Below are 19998 nucleotides of genomic sequence, written 5' to 3' on the forward strand. Positions count from 1 at the left end.
TCAAATTATTTTTAGTATTATGTATTTTTATGTCATTATTTTTGTAGAAGTCAGTTTTCACTTTAACACAAAGGTTTTTTGTATTTATATTTTTATTATTTAAAAAAAAAACCCTAATCGTGGATTTGAAAAATCAATAAAAAAGACGAAGCATCCAAGGGAGTGAATAATTTTTATAGGCTCTGTATTTCTTGCATCCAGTTTCTCTGGATAACTCAAAACCGCAAACATTTTGAATAGCCAAAACCACAAGATGAAGGCTTTGAACTGTTTTACAGTTTGAACCTAAAGGGATGACGTGGAATGTCATGGAGCAGGTCATTCTCTTTCAACGTAGCTGAATTTGTAGTCAGGTGAAAACCAATGTTGCAAAGAAGAACATAACAAAATACCTGCACATTGGTGTAAAAGTTGAACTCACTGTTATATAGACCCCTTTGGGGGCAAATTATTGCCACGTGCTATTAGGTTTAAGCATTGCCTTTTCCCAGTAACAACTGAAATCAGTATTTGAGAGCTTCAATTTACATTTACTTAAATTATCTTTGTCTGGTTTTTGAATTCAAATGTCTTAAATGATCTGAAACCCGTGAGACAAAAACACAAGAAATTCACAACGGGGGAAATAACTTTTTCATGTCACTTGTACAGAAACAGCATCTCTCAATTAGCCACTAAAAGACTCAAATGATGGCATTTGGAATTGAAGGAGGTGAAGCTCAACAAATAGCAACCCTACAAGCACTTCCAACGTGACACATTCAAATGTGCACCGTCAAGTCTGCATGTGGAGCAAGTTCTTATTTTCGTCAGTGAATGTACAATTTCCCCAACCAGCGTTGGAGCAAACATTACAACCGGAGCAACAAAATCACATGAAAATCACTTGTGACTTCCAAAAATTGTGGTACACTCTAGATCACAAATCTATGTCGTTCCCTCCGTTTCTCCACGCGGCCAAAAACAGCACAGCTGTGGCTTGAGGAAGGTTCGTGTTAAGTAGAGTTGATTACGGATGGTAAAAAGCTTCCACCCTCAAGCAATTTGTCAGCTTAAAGAAGAAGTATTTGAAGAAGCAAATTTTCCAGTTATAGAAATCCCATTATTTATTCACTGGAGTGGAATAACTGGAAATACCCCCACAAACTGGAAGTGGAGCAGTATGATGGGAGGAATCTGAGCAGTTGGATTACAGGAAAGCAGCACATTCTATTGGATTTTAGAACTGTAGGAAACCTCAGTCATGCCAACTAGTTGATGGATGGTTTAGTCTGTTGCAGAAGACAGTATTTAAGGAAACAACACACTACTGAAGGTTTTTATTATTCACAGATGGTTTTATTAATTTTTTATATATATGTTTTTTTTTTTGTGAAAAAAACACTATTGCGTCAGTTAAATACAAGCACTTAAATGCAGAAGTCTGGCATCAGAAGAAGCAAGTCCACAAAATATGGAGTTAATTTCCAGCCAAAATTTTGCAAACAAATAAAGCATGCTGCACACAAATAATATATGTTTCACAAATTGTTCTGCCAAAAAAAACATTGCAAACAAATAAAGCATGTTGCCCACATATAAAACTTATCTCACAAACTGTCCTCGAGTACAAAACAAGCTCTACTTGCATACGAAACGCTCTGCGCCAAATTTCTGCCAACAGTCATGTCATACCTTAGACAGAACCTTGACACCACAGGAGGGTGATATTCAGACAACTGAAAAGCAGTGTACTCTATAACCCAGTAGAGTACACTGCTTTGTAGGGGATAACAGTTTGCAAAGTATGTTTTATGTGTGTGCAATGTTTGAGGACAGTTTGTGTGCTTTATTTGCTTACAGATTTTTTTTGGCAGGAAAGTAACGCCAAAACAAAAACAAAACAAAACAATGAAAACATTTTCACAAAGAGTGAAGGCAACAAACTCTAAACTGAAACACTTTTATGATGCGTAGAAGAACTGACTGGGCACCTTCTAAATAATTTTTTTTCCTGCAAATTCTGCTTTGAAATATTTCAACACATCTGGCTAATAAATGAAAGCTTACATCTGTTAGCATTTGGCTAACAGATGTAAGCTTTGTGCTATATTAGAGTTTGTTGAACAAATGAAAGCTAAGCATTGTATTAGAATCTGGTTAACGAGTGAAAGGTTAGGACTGTATTAGCATTTGGCTAACAGATTAAACCTTATTGCATTAGCACTTGGTAAACAAATGACAGCTAAGCTTTTTATTAGGGTTTTGCTACCATATGAAAGCTTAGCAAGGTATTAGCATATTGCTAACATACAAAACTTAGCATTGTATTAACATATGGCTAAAAGACAAAAGCTTTAGCTAAGCATCTGGTAAGAAATTAACATTTGATATATTTGTGTTAATGCCCGTATCGGCATGAGTGCAGCATTGTGTTACCATGTGGTGAAAAAATGAAAGCACAGCATTGTAAGAGCAAGTGTCTCTAGAAAGGTACGCAGTGTGACTACAGCTAGCAAAAAGAATTTCAAGTATCAATCTATGTCTGAGGAGACGGGGCAAAATGATCACTTTCATTGATTCCAAATTTCATATTTAACCTCAACATCCTTCATGTTGCTCACGAAGAATCACAGAAATACTCCAATTCGCCTGGAAATAATATAAAATATTCTGGTATATTTTTTCCAAGTAACATTAGTAGCATATCTTGGAGATTTATAGCTATTTGCGTCTGATCAATTAGACTGACAAAACCTTTTATCTGTAAATCTGCAATTTCCCGTCAGGCATAGTGTCATCTTTGCAAAAATAAAAAATAAAAAATGCAATTTGCCTGAAACGTGAACCATGTTGTGCATACATACGACCTCACAGAGGCTGAAGACTGTGGAGCACAAAAATCTCTCCTTGCATGTTAGTAACCTGCGCTGGTTACTATCAACACCTGTAACTGAATTCAAAGCACTATGCAAACAACCTCCACACAAACTGAAATTTGCCACTGTTTTCCTTGTCGATGTATATTTACATTAATTATGTCATGTTTTTTTTTTCTTCTCATTTTTAACCAGTAGAATTATCTATAAAACCTTTACATTCCCTTCTCAGAACCAGAACTCGGAGATGAAGACGTGAATGAGGACGATGTTTTGTTGAGAAACGACTCCTGACTGGACATACTTCATGGACACCTCCAGAATGAGCTCCTTTGGGCCCAATATGGGCTTGATCTGGCGGATCACCCCTGAGGGACAAAAAAATTATTTAGGACAACAGTGTAAATGTGACTTTATAAAGTGAAATCCCGTGTCTCCTTACCGACAAGCATGTCGTTTTGCGCACGCTTTATCACGTCGAAAGAGAGCAGCTCGTCGTCTGCTAAAATGTCAAACAACACATCCGGCTCGTCCGGGAGAAGATCTTGTTTCGCTGCCGCAGACGTCCGCAGCAACACGATCTCTGTTGGAACAAACAGGTAAAAAAAAAAAAAGTGGGGTCGTCCGATTGGCCGAAGACTAAAACGTTTTCTTTCGCCGGTCTCACCCTCTGGCTCCTTTAAGCGTTGCGAGGTCGGCAGAGACAGAGCCGTGGAGGTGATGATGCGGACGGGGTCGCGAGCGCAGTCGCCGTCGCGTTCCTGGCACGCCTTGACGCAACGCACCACGGCGGACGCGTTACCTCCGGATCTGAGAGCGCCGGGCAGTCGTCAGGAAGAGAGACGAGGAAAGGTGAAGAAGCAGAGGAGGGCAGCGGGTTCGTGACAATAAAGAAGGAATACAAAAATGAAATTTAGTAGTGAATCCTGCAGAACCCTGATCCCAAATCCAAACATTCCTGCAAGTCGTTTGCCACACATGAGGCCAAAGTGACAACGATGAATCTCTGCCACCAAAATGAAACTGAAAACCATAAGGTGGAGAATCTAATCATAAATATGTGAGTAAAAATTAGGAAGCTGACATTTGAAAATAATTGCTGGATGATCCATTTGTTGAGCATTTAGATTCACATTTCACTCTATATTGTTAACGCATCCGAATTGCACGACCCAGCCCACAAAAACAACCACGACAAGATGGTATATCTGCTTACATTTATCCTGCTGACCAACGCAGGCAAGTGGCCACTTGCTATCGTTTTCAGCGAATTAACTGATAGCCACCCAGCGCCAACACTGAAAAGCCCATTAATCATGCTAACTACAACACCGTCCCACCAATAATTGAGCCTCAGTGAATTGGCCGAGCCCCAGGTGCCCCAAAATAAATGCCACGTTTATTTTTCTTGCTGTCCGCTAAGACCGCGTTCCTCTTTGATGTTTTGGTAAGGCAGCTTGGATCGCTTTTTTTTTGGAAATTTGGGTTTTAGAAGTGACCACAGCAGAGAAAGTACAGGAGAACTGGTGAAAAGGAGACCAAAGAGACATTATTCTTCATCAATTTTTTTGACTCCATGAACATAAAACATAAACAGAAAAGAGGCTAACGATCTGACTGGAAGTAGAGAGAAATAATATAAAGCCGAAAAACTGACATCGGACATGTAGTGCTCCGAATCCGGCTCTTTGTCAAAATCTTCAATATCGGGACTTCCGGTTTGCCATGCGGGCAGGGTAGACGTAGCAACGGACTGTTCCGGAAAAATCCAGACTTTTAACTAAATTCACCCCACAGAAAACTAATTCTACGCCACCTATCAATACAAAAAACATCTTGGCAAGTATTTTTAATTATTTACGCACTAGAGATGGCCTGTAAGAGCGCGAAAGGAAGTAAGAAGGAGGACGCTAGCTTAACGCTAGATGCTATCACCGCACTTTTTCAGCAGCATGGTGAGGATCTGAAATCTGAGTTCAGGTCTTCTGTCAACATGCTGAGCTCCAAGCTGGACCAGGTGCGGCAGGCCCTGGAGGAACAGGCAGAGCGTATCTCCTCCTTGGAGCTCGCAACAGAGGATCTGGGCCAGCGAGTGGCCAGCCTCGAAGACTCATGTGCTGCTCTCCGTGAAGACAACGCTAAGCTAAAAGATAAAGTGATTGACCTGGAGAGCCGCAGCAGGCGGCAGAATATTCGCATCCTCGGTCTGCCCGAAGACACTGAAAGTGGGCGCCCTACTCAGTTTTTCTCCAACCTTCTCTGTGAGCTATTTGGAAAAGAGGTGCTCCCATCTCCACCAGAGCTCGATAGAGCGCACCGTTCTCTGGCAGCCAAACGGCCCGCAGGACGTCCTCCCCGCCCGGTGATCCTTCGCCTGCATCGATACCTGACCAAAGATCTAATCATTCGAGAAGCCAGGAAGAGAGGGAAGCTCGACTACAAAGGTGCGTCTCTTCGTATTGTGGAGGACTACAGCCCAGACGTCCTGGCCCAGCGCGCAGAGTATAAGGACACCATGGCGGAGCTCTACAAGCGGGGCTTGAAGCCGGCTCTTCTCTTCCCAGCCCGTCTTCGCATTACGCAACCCAGCGGTGCCAGAAAATTTCTAGGTTCTGTGGAAGAGGCTCAACAGTTCATCAAGAAGAGGCTTCCAAAACCACAGGAGGACCAATGAAGGAGCAACGTTTTGCCGAGGGCTTTTTTCAGAAACACAGACGGGCTGCTTTTCCTCAGGGCGCAGTAGGTACTGTAAATATAGACTTATGTCATATTTCCCTATTTCCAATAGACTTTTTCTGGCCATCCTTTTGGTTGGTATTGGACTTAATGAATGGAAGGGTAGCTCTGTCATTCTATTTCTTGTGGTTGCCTCAATTTTTATTGTAATACTACTTTCCTACCTATGGTGTTTATGACAGCCAGTAAACTATATCTCAAAATCAATATCAATGTGGGGGGTCTATATCTACTTCATACCCACTAGGGGCAGTGGTTAGTTTGCTATAGATAGTTCTGGGTTTTTTTATTCCGAGGTTGTTGGTTACTGGAAGATTGGATCTCTGAGAATGTTCATTTTGAAGAGCTTGCTGCCACATTGTTGTTTTTTTGTTTGGCAGCTGTTTATGTTTGGGGGGGGGGTTTGGGGGAAGGCTAAGGTCACGGCCAGGGGTCCCGCAGGGTACTGTAACTTTTCTTCACCTCTTTTGTTTCAATCTCTGCCTACCACACTGCTATCGTACTTATCAAAGTAGGATAACACGCACACTCTGAAATCGTATGAGTCAGCATTTAAATTTTTTAAGTTGGAATGTCAAAGGCTTAAACCACCCAGTGAAGAGAAGGAAGGTTTTTTCCCATATTAAACGTTTTAATACAGATGTGGCGTTTCTGCAGGAGACTCACATCAGGAGCTTGGACGGGGGTCGTCTCCTGGCTTGTTGGAAGGGACAATGTTTTCACTCCCATTTTCAGGTTAAGGCACGAGGGGTTTCAATACTGATCAGCCAGAATACTCCGTTTGAGGCTGATAATGTGGTGGCTGACAAACACGGCAGGTTTATTATTGTAAGTGGGAAACTGCACGGCACTCTGGTCGCCTTGGTCAATGTTTATGCTCCTAATACAGATGATGAGAATTTTTTTAAACAACTATTCTCTTTCCTACCTGACCTCAATAAATACTCACTGGTCCTGGGGGGGGATTTTAACTGTTGGCTGGACCCAACTTTGGACCGCTCATCCCTTAAAAGTAATGCCATAAGCAAATCTGCATCAGTCATCCAAACCTTTCTATCTGAGTACGGGCTGTGTGATGTGTGGCGTACTTTAAATCCTGACAAGAGGGAGTACTCATACTTTTCACATGTACACAAAACTTACTCAAGAATTGATTATTTTATTGTAGATTCTAAATGGTTGCAGCAGATCCGTTCCTGTGACTATCATAGCATAGTTATCTCAGACCACGCCCCACTCACTTTGTCCATGTCCCTTCCTCACTTCCCTTTAAGAACTGGACCATGGCGTTTCAATTCAACCCTATTGTCTGATGAAAACTTTGTGAAGTTTATTCAGGATGAGATACGTTTCTTTTTTGCCACTAACTCCTCCCATGAGACCTCCAGCCTTGTGGTATGGGATGCTTTTAAGGCCTACATTAGAGACCAGATTATTGCCTACTCAGCCAAAATTAAAAAACAGTCCACCTATGAACAGAACAACCTGATTCAACAAATCAAAGAGGTTGATATAAAATATGCTCTGAATCAGTGTCCTGAACTGTTTAAAAGGCGTGTTGAACTTAAAACAAGGCTTGACCTCTTGACAACACACTCAGCTGAACGCCTGCTTTTACACAGCAAATCCAAATTTTATGTGCATGGCGATAAACCTGATAAACTATTAGCGACCATGCTCAAGGGCTCTAGGGCAAGGCAAAATATCTCTAGAATTCGAAAACAAGATGGCAGTATAGTCACGGATTACAAACAAATTAATGATGTATTCAGGGACTTCTACGAGGAGCTCTACAGCTCACAATCACAGACCAATTCCAACAGGACTGTTGATTTCCTGGCTAAACTTCACATTCCTGTTATTTCACCAGAACTTAAGAACAAGTTAGATGAACCCATCTCCCAGGCAGAAGTCTCCCTAGCAGTAGCCTCAATGCAGTCTGGCAAATGCCCGGGACCGGATGGTCTCCCCTCTGAATTTTTCAAACAATTCTCAGACTTACTCTCTGTGGAGCTCAGCTCCACCCTTACTGACTGTTTTAAACAAGGGTCCCTTCCTCAGTCATTTTATGAAGCTTGCATCACACTTATTTCAAAAAAGGGCAAAGATCCAGTGGAATGCACCTCATACAGACCTATCTCTCTCCTAAATACAGATGTCAAAATCTTAGCCAAAATTCTTGCCCGTAGACTTGAAACTGTTTTACCATCGGTTATTTCAAAAGACCAAACAGGCTTCATTAAAGGTCGGCACTCATATTTCAATGTTAGAAGGCTGCTTAATATCATCTATTCCAGCGCCTCAGATTCAGATGAGTGTGTTGTCTCTCTGGACGCTGAAAAAGCCTTTGACCGGGTTGAGTTTGATTATCTTTTTGCGGTCCTTAGCAGATTTGGCTTTGGAGGAAACTTCATTTCATGGATTAAACTATTATACCAGCAACCATCTGCCACGGTTCGTACCAATTTTCAGACCTCAAAACCTTTTAAATTACAAAGAGGCACCCGTCAGGGCTGTCCTCTTAGTCCCCTGCTGTTTGATCTGGCCATAGAGCCCCTCGCCATTGCACTTAAAACCAGTAAAGAGATTTCCGGCATCTGGAGGAATGATATGGAACATAAAGTGTCGCTTTATGCAGATGACCTTTTACTTTTTGTTTCCAAACCATCAACCTCATTGCCTTTTGCTCTCGATATATTTAGCCAATTTGGTCCGATTTCTGGGTATAAGCTGAACCTCACCAAAAGTGAGCTTCTCCCAATAGGTAATAAAGCCAATATGTCAGATTTAGCCAATCTACCGTTCAGAATTGAAAGACAAAAATTCACATACCTTGGTATCACAGTGACAAAAAAACATAAAAACCTGTTCAAAGAGAATCTGATTCAACTGTTGAACCAAGTGAAGGGATCCCTCACAAAGTGGACACCCTTTTCCATGTCCCTTGTGGGACGTATCAACTCAATTAAAATGAATATACTACCCAAATTTTTATACCTCTTTCAGGCATTACCCATTTTTATTCCCAATACTTTTTTTAATGAGCTAGACTCAACTCTCTCGTCTTTTATTTGGCAGGGTAAACGCCCAAGGCTTAATAAAGTACAACTCCAAAAACCTAAACAACTGGGGGGATTTGCCTCCCCCAATTTCCGGTTTTATTATTGGGCCGCCAACCTTAGATGCTCAGTGTTTTGGTATTTCTACTACAACCGGGGTGACTGTCCTGACTGGGTGGCTATGGAGTTACGCAGTGGTAACAATATATCCATCCCTGCCTTGCTCTGTTCCCCACTTTCACTCGCTTCATTTAACGCCATTTCAAACCCTGTAGTGAAACACTCGCTGAAAATATGGGGCCAATTTAGGAAATACTTTAAACTTCATGACTTCTCCCTCCTGAGTCCAATTGCACTTAACCATTTTTTCAAACCATCTGTTCAGGATGGGGTGTTCCTAGAGTGGCACCGGAGGGGGCTTACTTATTTTAAGGACCTTTTTATAGAGAAGAATTTGGCATCCTTCGAGGAACTCAGCACTAAATATGGTTTACCTAAGTCCCATTTTTTTAGATATTTGCAAACCAGAAACTTTATTCAGTCTCACTTATCAGGCTCAGCTTCTCCACCAGAGCATACACTGCTGGAAACCATTCTATTGTTGAACCCAACTCGTAAAGGGCTGGTTTCATGGCTTTATAATAAAATGTTGAGTACAAAAGGGTCCTCCTCACCTGAACTTAAAACTGCATGGGAAGAAGATCTGAATATGACTATACTGGATGAGACATGGGACTCTATACTTAAACTGGTGAATACAACATCTCTGTGTGCGCGCCATTGTCTCATTCAGTTCAAAATAGTACATAGAGCCCATCTCTCCAAAAGCAAACTGTCTCGTTTCTATCCAGAAGTCACCCCATACTGCGACAAATGTAAAACTAGCGTAGCCACACTAGTTCATATGTACTGGTCCTGCCCCGCTCTTGGTCAGTTCTGGACAGATGTTTTTCGTACGATGTCCGGGTTGGCCGGGGTGGTGGTAACACCTGGCCCCTTCTTGGCTCTCTTTGGGCTCAGTGGTGAGGGGTTGCCTTTACCAGCCTCTAAACGACGGGCCCTGGCATTTTGCTCACTGATAGCGAGGCGAACAGTTCTGACCAGGTGGAAGGGTGCTGCTCCTCCAACTCACAAGCAGTGGCTTTGTGACCTCATGTCGTGTTTGAAACTGGAACGGATTAGATGTTCTCTTCAACACGCAACTGGTAAATTTGAAAAAACATGGGGAGCCTTTCTTGACTCATTTCAAAACATACAATAATGCTCCAGATTAATTAAGTTAATTAATTTTATTAAGATGTGTTCCATTCCTGTCAGGGATAGGAATGTAGTGGGTGGACCTACTGGGCAGTGACCTGGGTGGGCTAAATGGGATTACTTTGGAGGGATTATTTTCTCTGTGTGTATTATTTTATGTATGTGTTAGATACACTTTAACTAGATACACTTCTTCGTATTCACAAATTGTATGTGTTAAAGGAAAAAACTCAATAAAAAGACGGTGATTAAAAAAAATCTTCAATATCCAGGTGTTTGTGAATCAAAAGTGTTCAGTACAGAATATGGATTTGATAGTTTTCTAACACAGAACTAATTCTGATCGCTCAAACTCACAACTATGACCAGATTAAAAGTACAAAATTAAGGCAGGGCTAATCTTGACAACAAAAACAGCTGGAAATGTGAAGTAAGTGGTTATCACTAGATCAAAACCAAACAAATAAGAGCCAAAACGTCAAAGGTTGGGAAGTGGAGAGCTGCAGTCGCTCTGCCCCCTTGTGGTAGCTGAGGGATGTAGCAAAAATATATATTTAAGACAAAGAACTTCAAATTTTACACATTTGAAATGCTTTAAAAAAATCTTAAGCTGCTTTAGAGAACAGAAATTAAACGGTAGGCAAAGCTGGATTTCCACCTGTTGTTCTAGTTCAGCTAGCGATAGTACGACAGCACAGCCGGATGGAGCAGGAAGTTAGAAAAGCAGAAGTTTAGAATGTGAAGGTTGTGTCACTTTCATCTAGGCGAGGAATCACTGTAGCGAGTGTGTTGAGGTCGATGCTCTAATATTAGTGATTGATAGCTACCAGGCTAAAAGCAATGACTCAAACACCTGCCAGTCGTCCTAAGCTGGCAATGCTGTGAAAATCTAAAGCGATATCACTCAGAGACAGAAGCTTTGAAAAATGAACATAACATAAGTTCAAACTTTCTGTTTGTTGTGTGATGATCTCAGGCAAATATCTTCTGACTTTAGCAACCTTCTGAATTCTTACCCCTTTCCTGCTCGCCTGAAGTTAGGAGGACACTCGAAGAACAGACAGCGAAATCCTCCCTGGACGTTAAAGCAGGCCTCCTTGGCAGAACAAGAATGAGTTCCTGCAGCACATTCATCAATGTCTAAGAAAGACAAACATCAAAGACGCTTAATCATAGGAAAACTCTTGGAACCCCATGCAGCAGATAATGGTTAGTTCATGTTACCGGCCATTACAGCAATTCATTTCAGCGATGCTCAAAGCTGCTTAGAGTGAACCACGAGGCTCCTCGCTTACTCCTGATATTCTCCATTAACCCACTGTAGCATTTCTAGTAGTTCTAGTCTAATAATACCTTTAAAATGCTCATTGAAGATGCTTTAAGATGTTTTTCCCCCCTTACCCTGACAAGTACGTCCGTCGTACGAGAGTGTGTAACCACTGGTGGGGCAGGTGCAGTTAAAACCACCAGGCGTGTTGACACATTGGTAAGAACATACGTTTGGCAGCGTGCATTCATCAATATCTGAGAAGATGGAGACAACAAAAAGAAAAAAGAAAAAAAATCAATGTTAGGACACCTGGGACTCTTCCCAAAATTAAACATCTTCTTCTGTCTTCTAGAGATGAACACAGCTATCTTCGGTTGTTCTGCTTTGCAGCAACGACACCTTCACACGTTGTCCCGTCGACGTCGTTCAGCTGGTAACCGCGGTGACAGTAGCACTGGTACGAGCCGTAGACATTGGTGCACTCCTGGCTGCAGGGTTTGTCCTCACACTCGTTGATGTCTGTCGTCAAGCAGGCGGCAGTTTGGTAAAAGACCAAAGGAAAAAAAAAGACCAAAGTTTGTTTCAAAAATATGTTTACCTTCGCAGTCTCTGCCACCATAAGCCAGCTTGAAGCCGGTGGCACAGCTACATCGGTACGACCCCTCTGTGTTCTCACACTTGTGGGCGCAGAGTCGACCGGGATAATGGGTGCACTCATTGATATCTGAACAGCAGGGGGGCGGGGCGAGAAAACGAGCTTTAAAAGTATTATTTGACTTTAACGACAAACAAATTCATAATTCTGTCACATGAAGAAGCTGTTAGTCCTCTAGCAAAAATGAATCAAGTTCCTGGTTCTGTACCGTCGCACAGTTTGGTGACGCCGTTGAACATGTAGCCACTTCTGCACTCGCAGCGGTACAGTCCTTCCAGGTTGACGCACACATGCTTGGCACACTTACTGCCAACCATACACTCATTCACGTCTGTATTGAAATAAATAAGTAAAAAAAAATAAAACAGTTTTTTGAAAGTCAGAGTTCTTCACCAATAAAAACTACAACACAGAATGAATATCTTAAATAACATCTTAAGCAACGACTGAGAACGGATAAGAATCAGTTGTTTGTATCACATGAAACTGCTGGATAAGCTCGGGCTGGACAGTGTGTTGTGGTACTACTACGACAACAAATGATGGTAAAAAAAATAAAAATAAAGTCATTTTTAGGTAACTGTATGGTTGCCATGACACCACAAACAAAAATACTGTTCTTGAAAAAGATTCCCATTTTTGATTATTAATAATAATAATCTTCAGATACTTATAAAAAAAGAATTGTGATTTATATCACCAAACTGCACACAGTGATCGCACTTAATCACACTACTTCTGATATTTATTGATACTCTTGTGGAACACACTGTGGAGAAAATAGTAAAATCTCAAAACAATCTGTCTTTTATCCAACATCATTAATTGAAATTTATTGACTCAGTGATAAATCAAAATCTTTAGAAGTCATTTTTCACTATAAACACAAGTTCAACCCTCAGATTATTTTTAAAATAAACAAACATTCATAAGCAAAATAAAGACCTGAATGGGCAGCCATGCATTTCTAAAACTACCTTCACACCGTGTGCCGTTCACGCTCAGATGAAACCCTCGTGGGCAAGCGATCGCATTAGTGAGGCAGCTGTGGGAGCCCACCGTGTTGACGCACGTCTGGCTGGGCTGGCATGGACCGGTTTGGGCCGAGCACTCATCAATATCTAGCAAAAGAGAAAATTATTAAGAGAGCTAACCCTTAACCTCGGAGCTGCTTTCGCTTGGAGTGTGAAAGATCAACGTACCGGCACAGCCGCCGGCGGCGTCCAGAGCGAAACCGTCTCCGCACACCCGCTTCTGCTCGCAGTAGAACGAGCCGGCCGTGTTGACGCAAGCGGAATTTGCCCCGCAGTCATGTCTCCCCAAAGCGCACTCATCGATGTCTGACAGAGGGAAATATCTGTTAGAAGGGCTTTCTCCTCAGCAGGGCTGTCTAACTCTTATTTCTTTTTGGGGGTTATGTGAGAGCAGGATGTAACCCTAACCCCACAATTCATTAACAAGCTGCTAAAATATTAATAAATAGGGGTCTCTGTATCCAATGACTACTTTCTAAAATCAAATATATTTGAATATCTTTTCACATTGATGTCATTTGGCAGCATGCAGGTAAAAAAAAAAACCAAAACACTATTTCTGTCTTGAACTTTCCCAAATTTTGTCTAGTTACAAAGGGATTTTGTTTGATAGATGAATACAAAGCAGAGTGGATTAAAATGATTAATAAATGATTAATAATGGAGAAAAAGGCATTTATATTTAACTCTCTTCACAATGAGACTAAATAAATACGGTATTTTCTGGAATATAAGTCACACTTTTTTCCGTAGCTTGTCCAATCCCATATTCAGGAGCTACTTTTTTACTCTTCGTGACAGACGTTTTTGACAAATGCGACCTTTACCCTGGAGCAATTTACAGTCTGGAAAATCCGGTGGAATGAATGAAATCCAGTGCAATCAAATATAGCAAGCAGCATCATAAAGGCCACGTACAAATCTGATGGCGACAAAAAAACAGACTTTGCAGCTCAACTGCAGCTGAAGGTGATTCCACAATGTTTTGACTCAGTGCTGCGCCTTTCTGACTTTCATTTGTGAAAATTACTCAAATTGTTTTCCTTCCACGTTGCAATCATGCACTACTTTGCATCTCTTTAGTCACATAAAATCCCACTAAACCACATTGAAACACATGGTTGAAAAGAACAAGTGTGAAAAGAACACTTTTGACATCCTAAGATAGTAATCTTTTGGGGGGGGGGGGGTTCACCTTGGCAAGAGCTGCCTGTGAGTTTGTAGCCGGTGTTGCAGGCGATTTCGCGCTGGCAGTGAAACGAGCCCTCGGTGTTGAGGCAAACCTGACCTCTGGCGCAGTTGTGACGGCCAGTCAGACACTCGTTGATATCTGAAGGAGAGAAAAGAACACTGCAGTAACCGAGCGATGTAGACGCAGCTCAGCCACAAGATACTGGACACGGTGGGAGAGTCAAAAATAAAATGAATTGGAAATATTTATTTCAGTCAGAGTCACACACTCTCTGGCTGAAAATGTTACTTTCATAAAGATTTATTCCTTCTACAAAGTCAAAACAAATAAATTCACATAAAAAAGAAACTTAAAAAAAAAGATATATCACTTTTTTTTAAGACACATGCTAACTGTACATGCCAACCATTTGCTGAAAAGGCTTTTCTGCCGCCTACTGGTACTTCAACTGGAAATATGTGTTCTAGTCTGATGAGACTAAGATTGAGCTTTTTAGGCAACGAAATCTGCAAAAAAGTACCTCGTGCCTAAAGTAGAGGACATGTAATCCTGAGGGCCTGCTTCTCTGTTAAATGAACTCTTTATGTGAATGTTGTTGTAGTAACAACTGTCGCAATAATATAATTTAGAATCCCAAAAAGGAAAGAGGTGCGTCGGCCATTTGAAATATGAAATGAGTTGCGTCACAGTGAGCTTACCTTCGCAGGTCCTTCCGTCCGGAGCCAAGCTGAAGCCGGATATGCACCTGCACTGATAAGACCCCTCCGTGTTCTCACATATGTGCCCGCAGAGTCGCCGGGAGTAATACTTGCACTCATTGATATCTGAAGAGCACAAAACGGCGCAACAAATTAACCTCTCACATTTATTCTCCGACGCCCCCCTCCCCCAAATAAATCCCCCAGAGAAACGAGCGAAAACTGAGCGAAAACCTTCGCAGACTCCGGTGACGTTGCTCAAGCGGTAGCCCGCTCTGCACTCGCAGCGGTACGACCCGTCCAGGTTCACGCAGGCGTGGCTGCCGCACACGTCGGCGACGAGACACTCGTCCGCATCTGGGGCAAGGGAGAGGGGGAGGGGGGATGTGAACGGGCGGAAATTGAAAGAGAAGGCAGATTTCAGACGACTTAAACTCAGACCTTCGCAGCGCGTCCCGTCCGCCGCTGGATGGTAACCCTGCCGACAGACGACCGTATTCCCGAGGCAGACGTAAGAGCCAACGGCGTTGACGCAAGTCTGGCCGGGTCGGCACGGGTTGGAAAGGAGCAGACACTCGTTGATGTCTGGTGGGAGAGGAATTGTTTGGGAGAAATCATCTTTAATCCACGAGCTGCTTTTAACTGAGAGCGAAAGCAAACGTACCGATGCAATTTCCGGAAGCGTCCAGAGTGAAACCGTCTCTGCACGCCACCTTCAGGTCGCAGTAGAACGAGCCGGGTGTGTTGATGCAAGCGTAGTCCGCTCCACAGTTATGGCTCCCCACAGCGCACTCATCTATGTCTAAAAAAATATATTTTTTAAAAAGATAAAGTATATGGAAATGTTATTTTTTCATTCTTCCATGAAGACTTCATTTACATGTCTCTTGCGAGGCTGCTTACCTTTGCAAATGATGTTGTCTGCGATTGTGAATCCCGGGTGGCAGCTGAGCCGACAGAGAAACGAGCCGTCCGTGTTGATGCAAACCTGCTCGGCGCTGCAGCTGTGGCTGCCCGCGAGACACTCGTTAATATCTGAGGAGACGAAACGTCAGGAATCTTCTCAGAACTTTAGCAAAAGGCTCAAGGAAGAGCAAAACAAACAAAACCAAAATAGAAACGGCGTAAAAAAAAAAAAAAAAAACTTTCGTTTGCATTGCAACCTCTCCCTCCTCCCCCCAAAACAAACCACACAAAATCTGAAGTAGTTTTTGGTCTACTCTCTTCTACAAATATCTTTATAAACTTGAAATAACTTATAAGTGCCTTTTCAAGAAGAACTAGGAGTTTGTTTTAAGCCCATAACATTGATGAAAAAGTACTTGCTATGGGTAAAATAACTTGTCAGTGGACAAAATACTTTAACGAAAAATCTCTTGTTCCCCTGGCAGATTATTTCACTTATATCCAGTACTTTTCCCATTAATATTAATCAATTACTGACATAAAAAAGTACCTGTATATTGCTCCAAAGTTATTGTGAGGTAGTTTTGTCTCATTTCTAGCGTACTAAGGTATTTGCACAAGAAACTAGACCAAAAATACTTGGAAAGATTTTGTGTTTTATGGCTCTTGGAAGCACAACCAGCAGGGTCAAACTTTCTCCACCACATGGCTGCAGTCAGTTGACTTTGTGCGTTTCAGGTGACTTACCCTCACACGTCACTCCGTCCCTTTGCAGCCGGAAGCCGTCGTTACAGACGCATCTTCCGTTACCGACACACAGCTGAGAGCAGTTGAGCTCTGAAAACGGCAGAGATGTGTCAGGAGGCACGTCACACACACACACACACACACACACACACACACACACACACACACACCACTTTGTGTGTCATTTAAAGACACCGTTTCTCAGTTCAGACCACAACCAACTATTTATTTATTCCTTACAGTGTCCTAAAATGTTTATTATCTAGTAACTGGCTTTTGGAATTACATATTGCTAGTACTTGGGGCAGACTTTCTGATTTCTGATCTCCTTATCAAAAATTATGTTTTAAAATAATTTTTAAAAAGCAATTGTAGTAGTATCTAAAGGACAACAGTTTGACTTTAAAAGAGCTGTGAATAAAAAAGCAAGAGCAAGCGCTAGTGAGACAATTCGATCGACTTCCCCCCCAACAACAATCAAAGAAACTGACGTTATCAGTTTCTTTGATTGCTTCAAATTGAAACAAAAAAGGACTTTGATTTTGTTGTTTGTTTTTTTTCTAAGATTGTGTCTAATTTAAAGACCTAGCAAGGACTGAATGTCTTATTTTATTCCTATACATGTGACTTTAAAATCTAAGAAATAGAATAGAACCATAAAGAGACTACGACTTCCTACAACTGCAACCAAAACGATAGCAAAAAAAAGGAAATCAATTAAAGCGAAGGTGCCAAACCTCTGCAGGTATTTGGTTCGTCTGGAGGCCTGGAGATCGACACTTTAAGCTCTTCTTGTCCTGAGACAAAAACATGGGTAAAATGAAGGGGGGGGAAAAAAAAAAAGTCATATTGAATGTCAGAGGATAAAGAGCACACTCTCACGATGAATGAGTGTTACCTTCGATGACAAAAAAGAAGGAATGAACTGCAAAAACAAGTACTTTTTTTGTCTTTTTGCACTTGAAATAAGACATAAATGTAAATACAAGTCACTTCTCAGCAACATATAAGAACATTTTAACTAATTCAACGAGAAAAATCTGGTTTCACTGGCAGATTATTTCACTTATAGCTAGCATGTTTTCATCAACACTAAGGAATATTTTTTACTTAAAAACACGCTCCTATGTCTTGCTAAAAAGTTATTTGTAACTTAGTTTTGTCTTATTTCAAGTATATTAACACATTTGCACTAGAAACTACACCAAAACGTATTTGGTTTTTGCAGCGTGACAGTGGATTGTGTTTGAACACCCAATGTTTGCTGATGTCGAAATCCTTCTGTTGCACAGCCAGACGGTGATGTAAGACAATACCGACAATCAGCGCCGGGAGCACAGGATTGCTTTGACCTTTCACCTTTAGCAGACGGAGTGGTGTCCTTGGGTTTCTCACAGCAGGCTTTAGCCGCGTTAGAGCACTGCTTGTCCAGCTGCAGGCCCCGAAAGTCGCAACTGAAGCCCGTGCTGTCTGTTTTCAAACCCAGTGTGCAGCAGTCGCAGCATGACTAAACAAGGGAAGGAAGTTGAAGAAAACAAAACGTGTGTTAAAGAGAACAAAGTGTGTGTTTGCCAACATGCTGTGTGCATACTGCTCGTGTCTGGAGGCGTGGAGGAGAGCACACCTGTGAAATTTGCGCTTCCCAGTTGGAGCTTGTGAAGAGGGGCCGCTCGCAGACCCCGTGACCACGGGCCACCTTAACGCCAGTGTCGCAGGCTCGCTTCCTCGCTAAAGCCCGACAGCAGTGCTCCTTGGCAATGCTGAGAAATGTAGTGTTAAATATGAGACTGCAGTTTAAAAAAATAAAGCACAACGTAAAGTAAAACACTATGTTAGTTATTTCCTTCTGTGCAGGAAGTGAGGAGCTAAAAGGCTTTATCTTTTTGACTAACAAAGATGGTATAAAGGAGGACAAAATAATAACATCACAGCCAAAAGTTATGAGTCTTACAACAGTAGTACAGCTCACTGCTAGGGGAAGTTAGAAAACAAGTCAACTGTGTTCAAATTAGCTTGGAAACTGGATCTGGGAATAAAATCAGACGGGAGCTAATCATTAACGCTAACTAGTAGCAACACAACACACCATCTTGGTGTATTTCCATCAAGGAATTTGACAAATACAACTTCCAAACTGAACACAACCTAAACCACCTGTACATTTTCTTTAACCATCTTGTCTTGTTGTTGGAGATAGTTATAATATCCCACTGATGACTGATGATTTCAAAACTGGTATCCAAGTTGTAACTTTTGATTCCGATTAAATTAGGGGGTCATTTCTGTTCGTGAATGAGCCTGGACTGCACTTTGGCCGTTTTTAGTTTAACATCTTTTATGCCCAGCGTGTCCAGACCTCACCTGGGATTATAACGCATGAAATTCAGGTTTGTTCAAATCCAATTCAGCCATGAAAGCTAAAGAATAAACCACACACACATCTCACAGCTAATATTTAATTATCGTATGAATTATGCAGAAGTCCTCTTCGTTTTGCTTTGTTGTATTAATAGCACACGCACAACAGAACAGGGCCCTTTGGTTACCTGCTCTCTAGAGGCCTCTTAGAACCTCCACTAGGAGATTCAATATTGCATTCCTGAAGGTATGCTTTGCTTTTTTCCAGCTAGGCCTTTACGGCACAATTAGTGTCCAGCTGTTTCTTACCTGCAAATGTGGGAGCTGAAACGTGGAAGCGCCGCGCAGTCTTGCTTTCTCAGGGCTGCCACCCTTCCAGCCTCACAGCACTCATGCACAGAAGTAAACTTGCTCTCTATAAAGCAGGAATGACGATACAGGTTTTTAATGCGGTGCGAAAATTTAAAGTTGCCGACTTCAATTTGGTTCCTTACCAATCCCCGTCAAAACCGCGTAGAGGGAAAGTAAAAGGACGAGCTCGTGCGCCATCAGGCCCAGTTTGACCCCCTGAAGGAGGCGAGAGATGAGCCTGAAGTGAGGAGGAGGAGGAGGGGGGGGAAGAGCTCTGACAACCCGCTGGAGAGGCGTCACGGAGCGGGCCCGTGGGAGGGCTCCGAGGAGCTGCCACGATTAAAACACGGCCGATAATAAGTGTGTCGAAGACGTCATCAGCAAGATACCGTGAAGCCAGCAGCAGCAGCAACACAGCGCCTTCCAAAAGTATTCATAACACCTTTTCTTCTTTGCGTGTTGCCACACTTTCGACTGTTTTGACGGGATTTTAATTGACAAACTAGTAACTTTGTCCAAAAAAAAAAAAACTAAAACAATTGATAAATCTACGGAAGCCCATTTTCACCAATTGAAAGAAAAAAGCGATTAAAACACGCACTCTCTTCAATTTGAGAAACAAAACCATAATTTCTACTTCCAACGTTACCGTTTTGACTTTTGGTCATAATGATTCGACACAATGTCATAATTCTGGCTTTTAAGGTTCGAATTTTGACCTCAATATCATGAGGTTGTCATTATTTCGACATTTTATATCACAATAATTTGACACCATGTCATAAATATTTATTTTAAAGGGGAAATTATGACTAAATGTGTTGTAATTACAACGTATTTTAAAATATGCAATAAATTTGCTAATGGTACGCATTCT

The 19998-nt window shown here is 41.8% G+C and overlaps 1 protein-coding gene across 4 annotated transcripts; it reads right to left on the bottom strand.

Annotated features, from left to right (window-relative positions):
• Window positions 1-1310: 1310 nt before the first annotated feature.
• On the bottom strand, window positions 1311-19615 carry LOC114160802 (fibulin-1). Of its 4 annotated transcripts, XM_028043607.1 has the most exons (22): window positions 19265-19610; window positions 19080-19185; window positions 18037-18199; window positions 17772-17919; window positions 17150-17209; window positions 16413-16502; window positions 15663-15794; window positions 15424-15561; window positions 15201-15344; window positions 14994-15116; window positions 14760-14885; window positions 14065-14199; window positions 13038-13175; window positions 12813-12956; window positions 12044-12166; window positions 11779-11904; window positions 11580-11699; window positions 11312-11434; window positions 10927-11050; window positions 3526-3668; window positions 3301-3441; window positions 1311-3226 (listed from the first exon to the last, which is right to left on the bottom strand). In XM_028043607.1, the coding sequence occupies exons 1-22, from the start codon at window positions 19317-19319 to the stop codon at window positions 3087-3089; spliced, it is 2742 nt and encodes a 913-aa protein (XP_027899408.1). In that variant the 5' UTR covers window positions 19320-19610; the 3' UTR covers window positions 1311-3086. The 4 variants fall into 4 exon arrangements, with proteins under 4 accessions (XP_027899408.1, XP_027899405.1, XP_027899406.1 ...); XM_028043604.1 differs by having other exon boundaries at window positions 14994-15344; window positions 19265-19612; XM_028043605.1 differs by having other exon boundaries at window positions 14994-15344; window positions 18037-18172; window positions 19265-19611.
• Window positions 19616-19998: the final 383 nt, after the last annotated feature.

The sequence above is a fragment of the Xiphophorus couchianus genome, chromosome 17 (genome assembly GCF_001444195.1).
Source record: "Xiphophorus couchianus chromosome 17, X_couchianus-1.0, whole genome shotgun sequence".
NCBI classification, from domain to species: Eukaryota; Metazoa; Chordata; class Actinopteri; order Cyprinodontiformes; family Poeciliidae; genus Xiphophorus; species Xiphophorus couchianus.

Excerpts from the sequence above, each read along its gene's own strand:
- LOC114160802 (XM_028043604.1), bottom strand. The coding sequence starts at position 19,319 with ATGGCGCACGAGCTCGTCCTTTTACTTTCCCTCTACGCGGTTTTGACG. Across the intron at positions 16,503-17,149 it reads CGAACCAAATACCTGCAGAG|AGCTCAACTGCTCTCAGCTG; the intron begins GTTTGGCACCTT and ends TGCCGTTTTCAG. Across the intron at positions 11,051-11,311 it reads CGACGGACGTACTTGTCAGG|ACATTGATGAATGTGCTGCA; the intron begins GTAAGGGGGGAA and ends TGTCTTTCTTAG.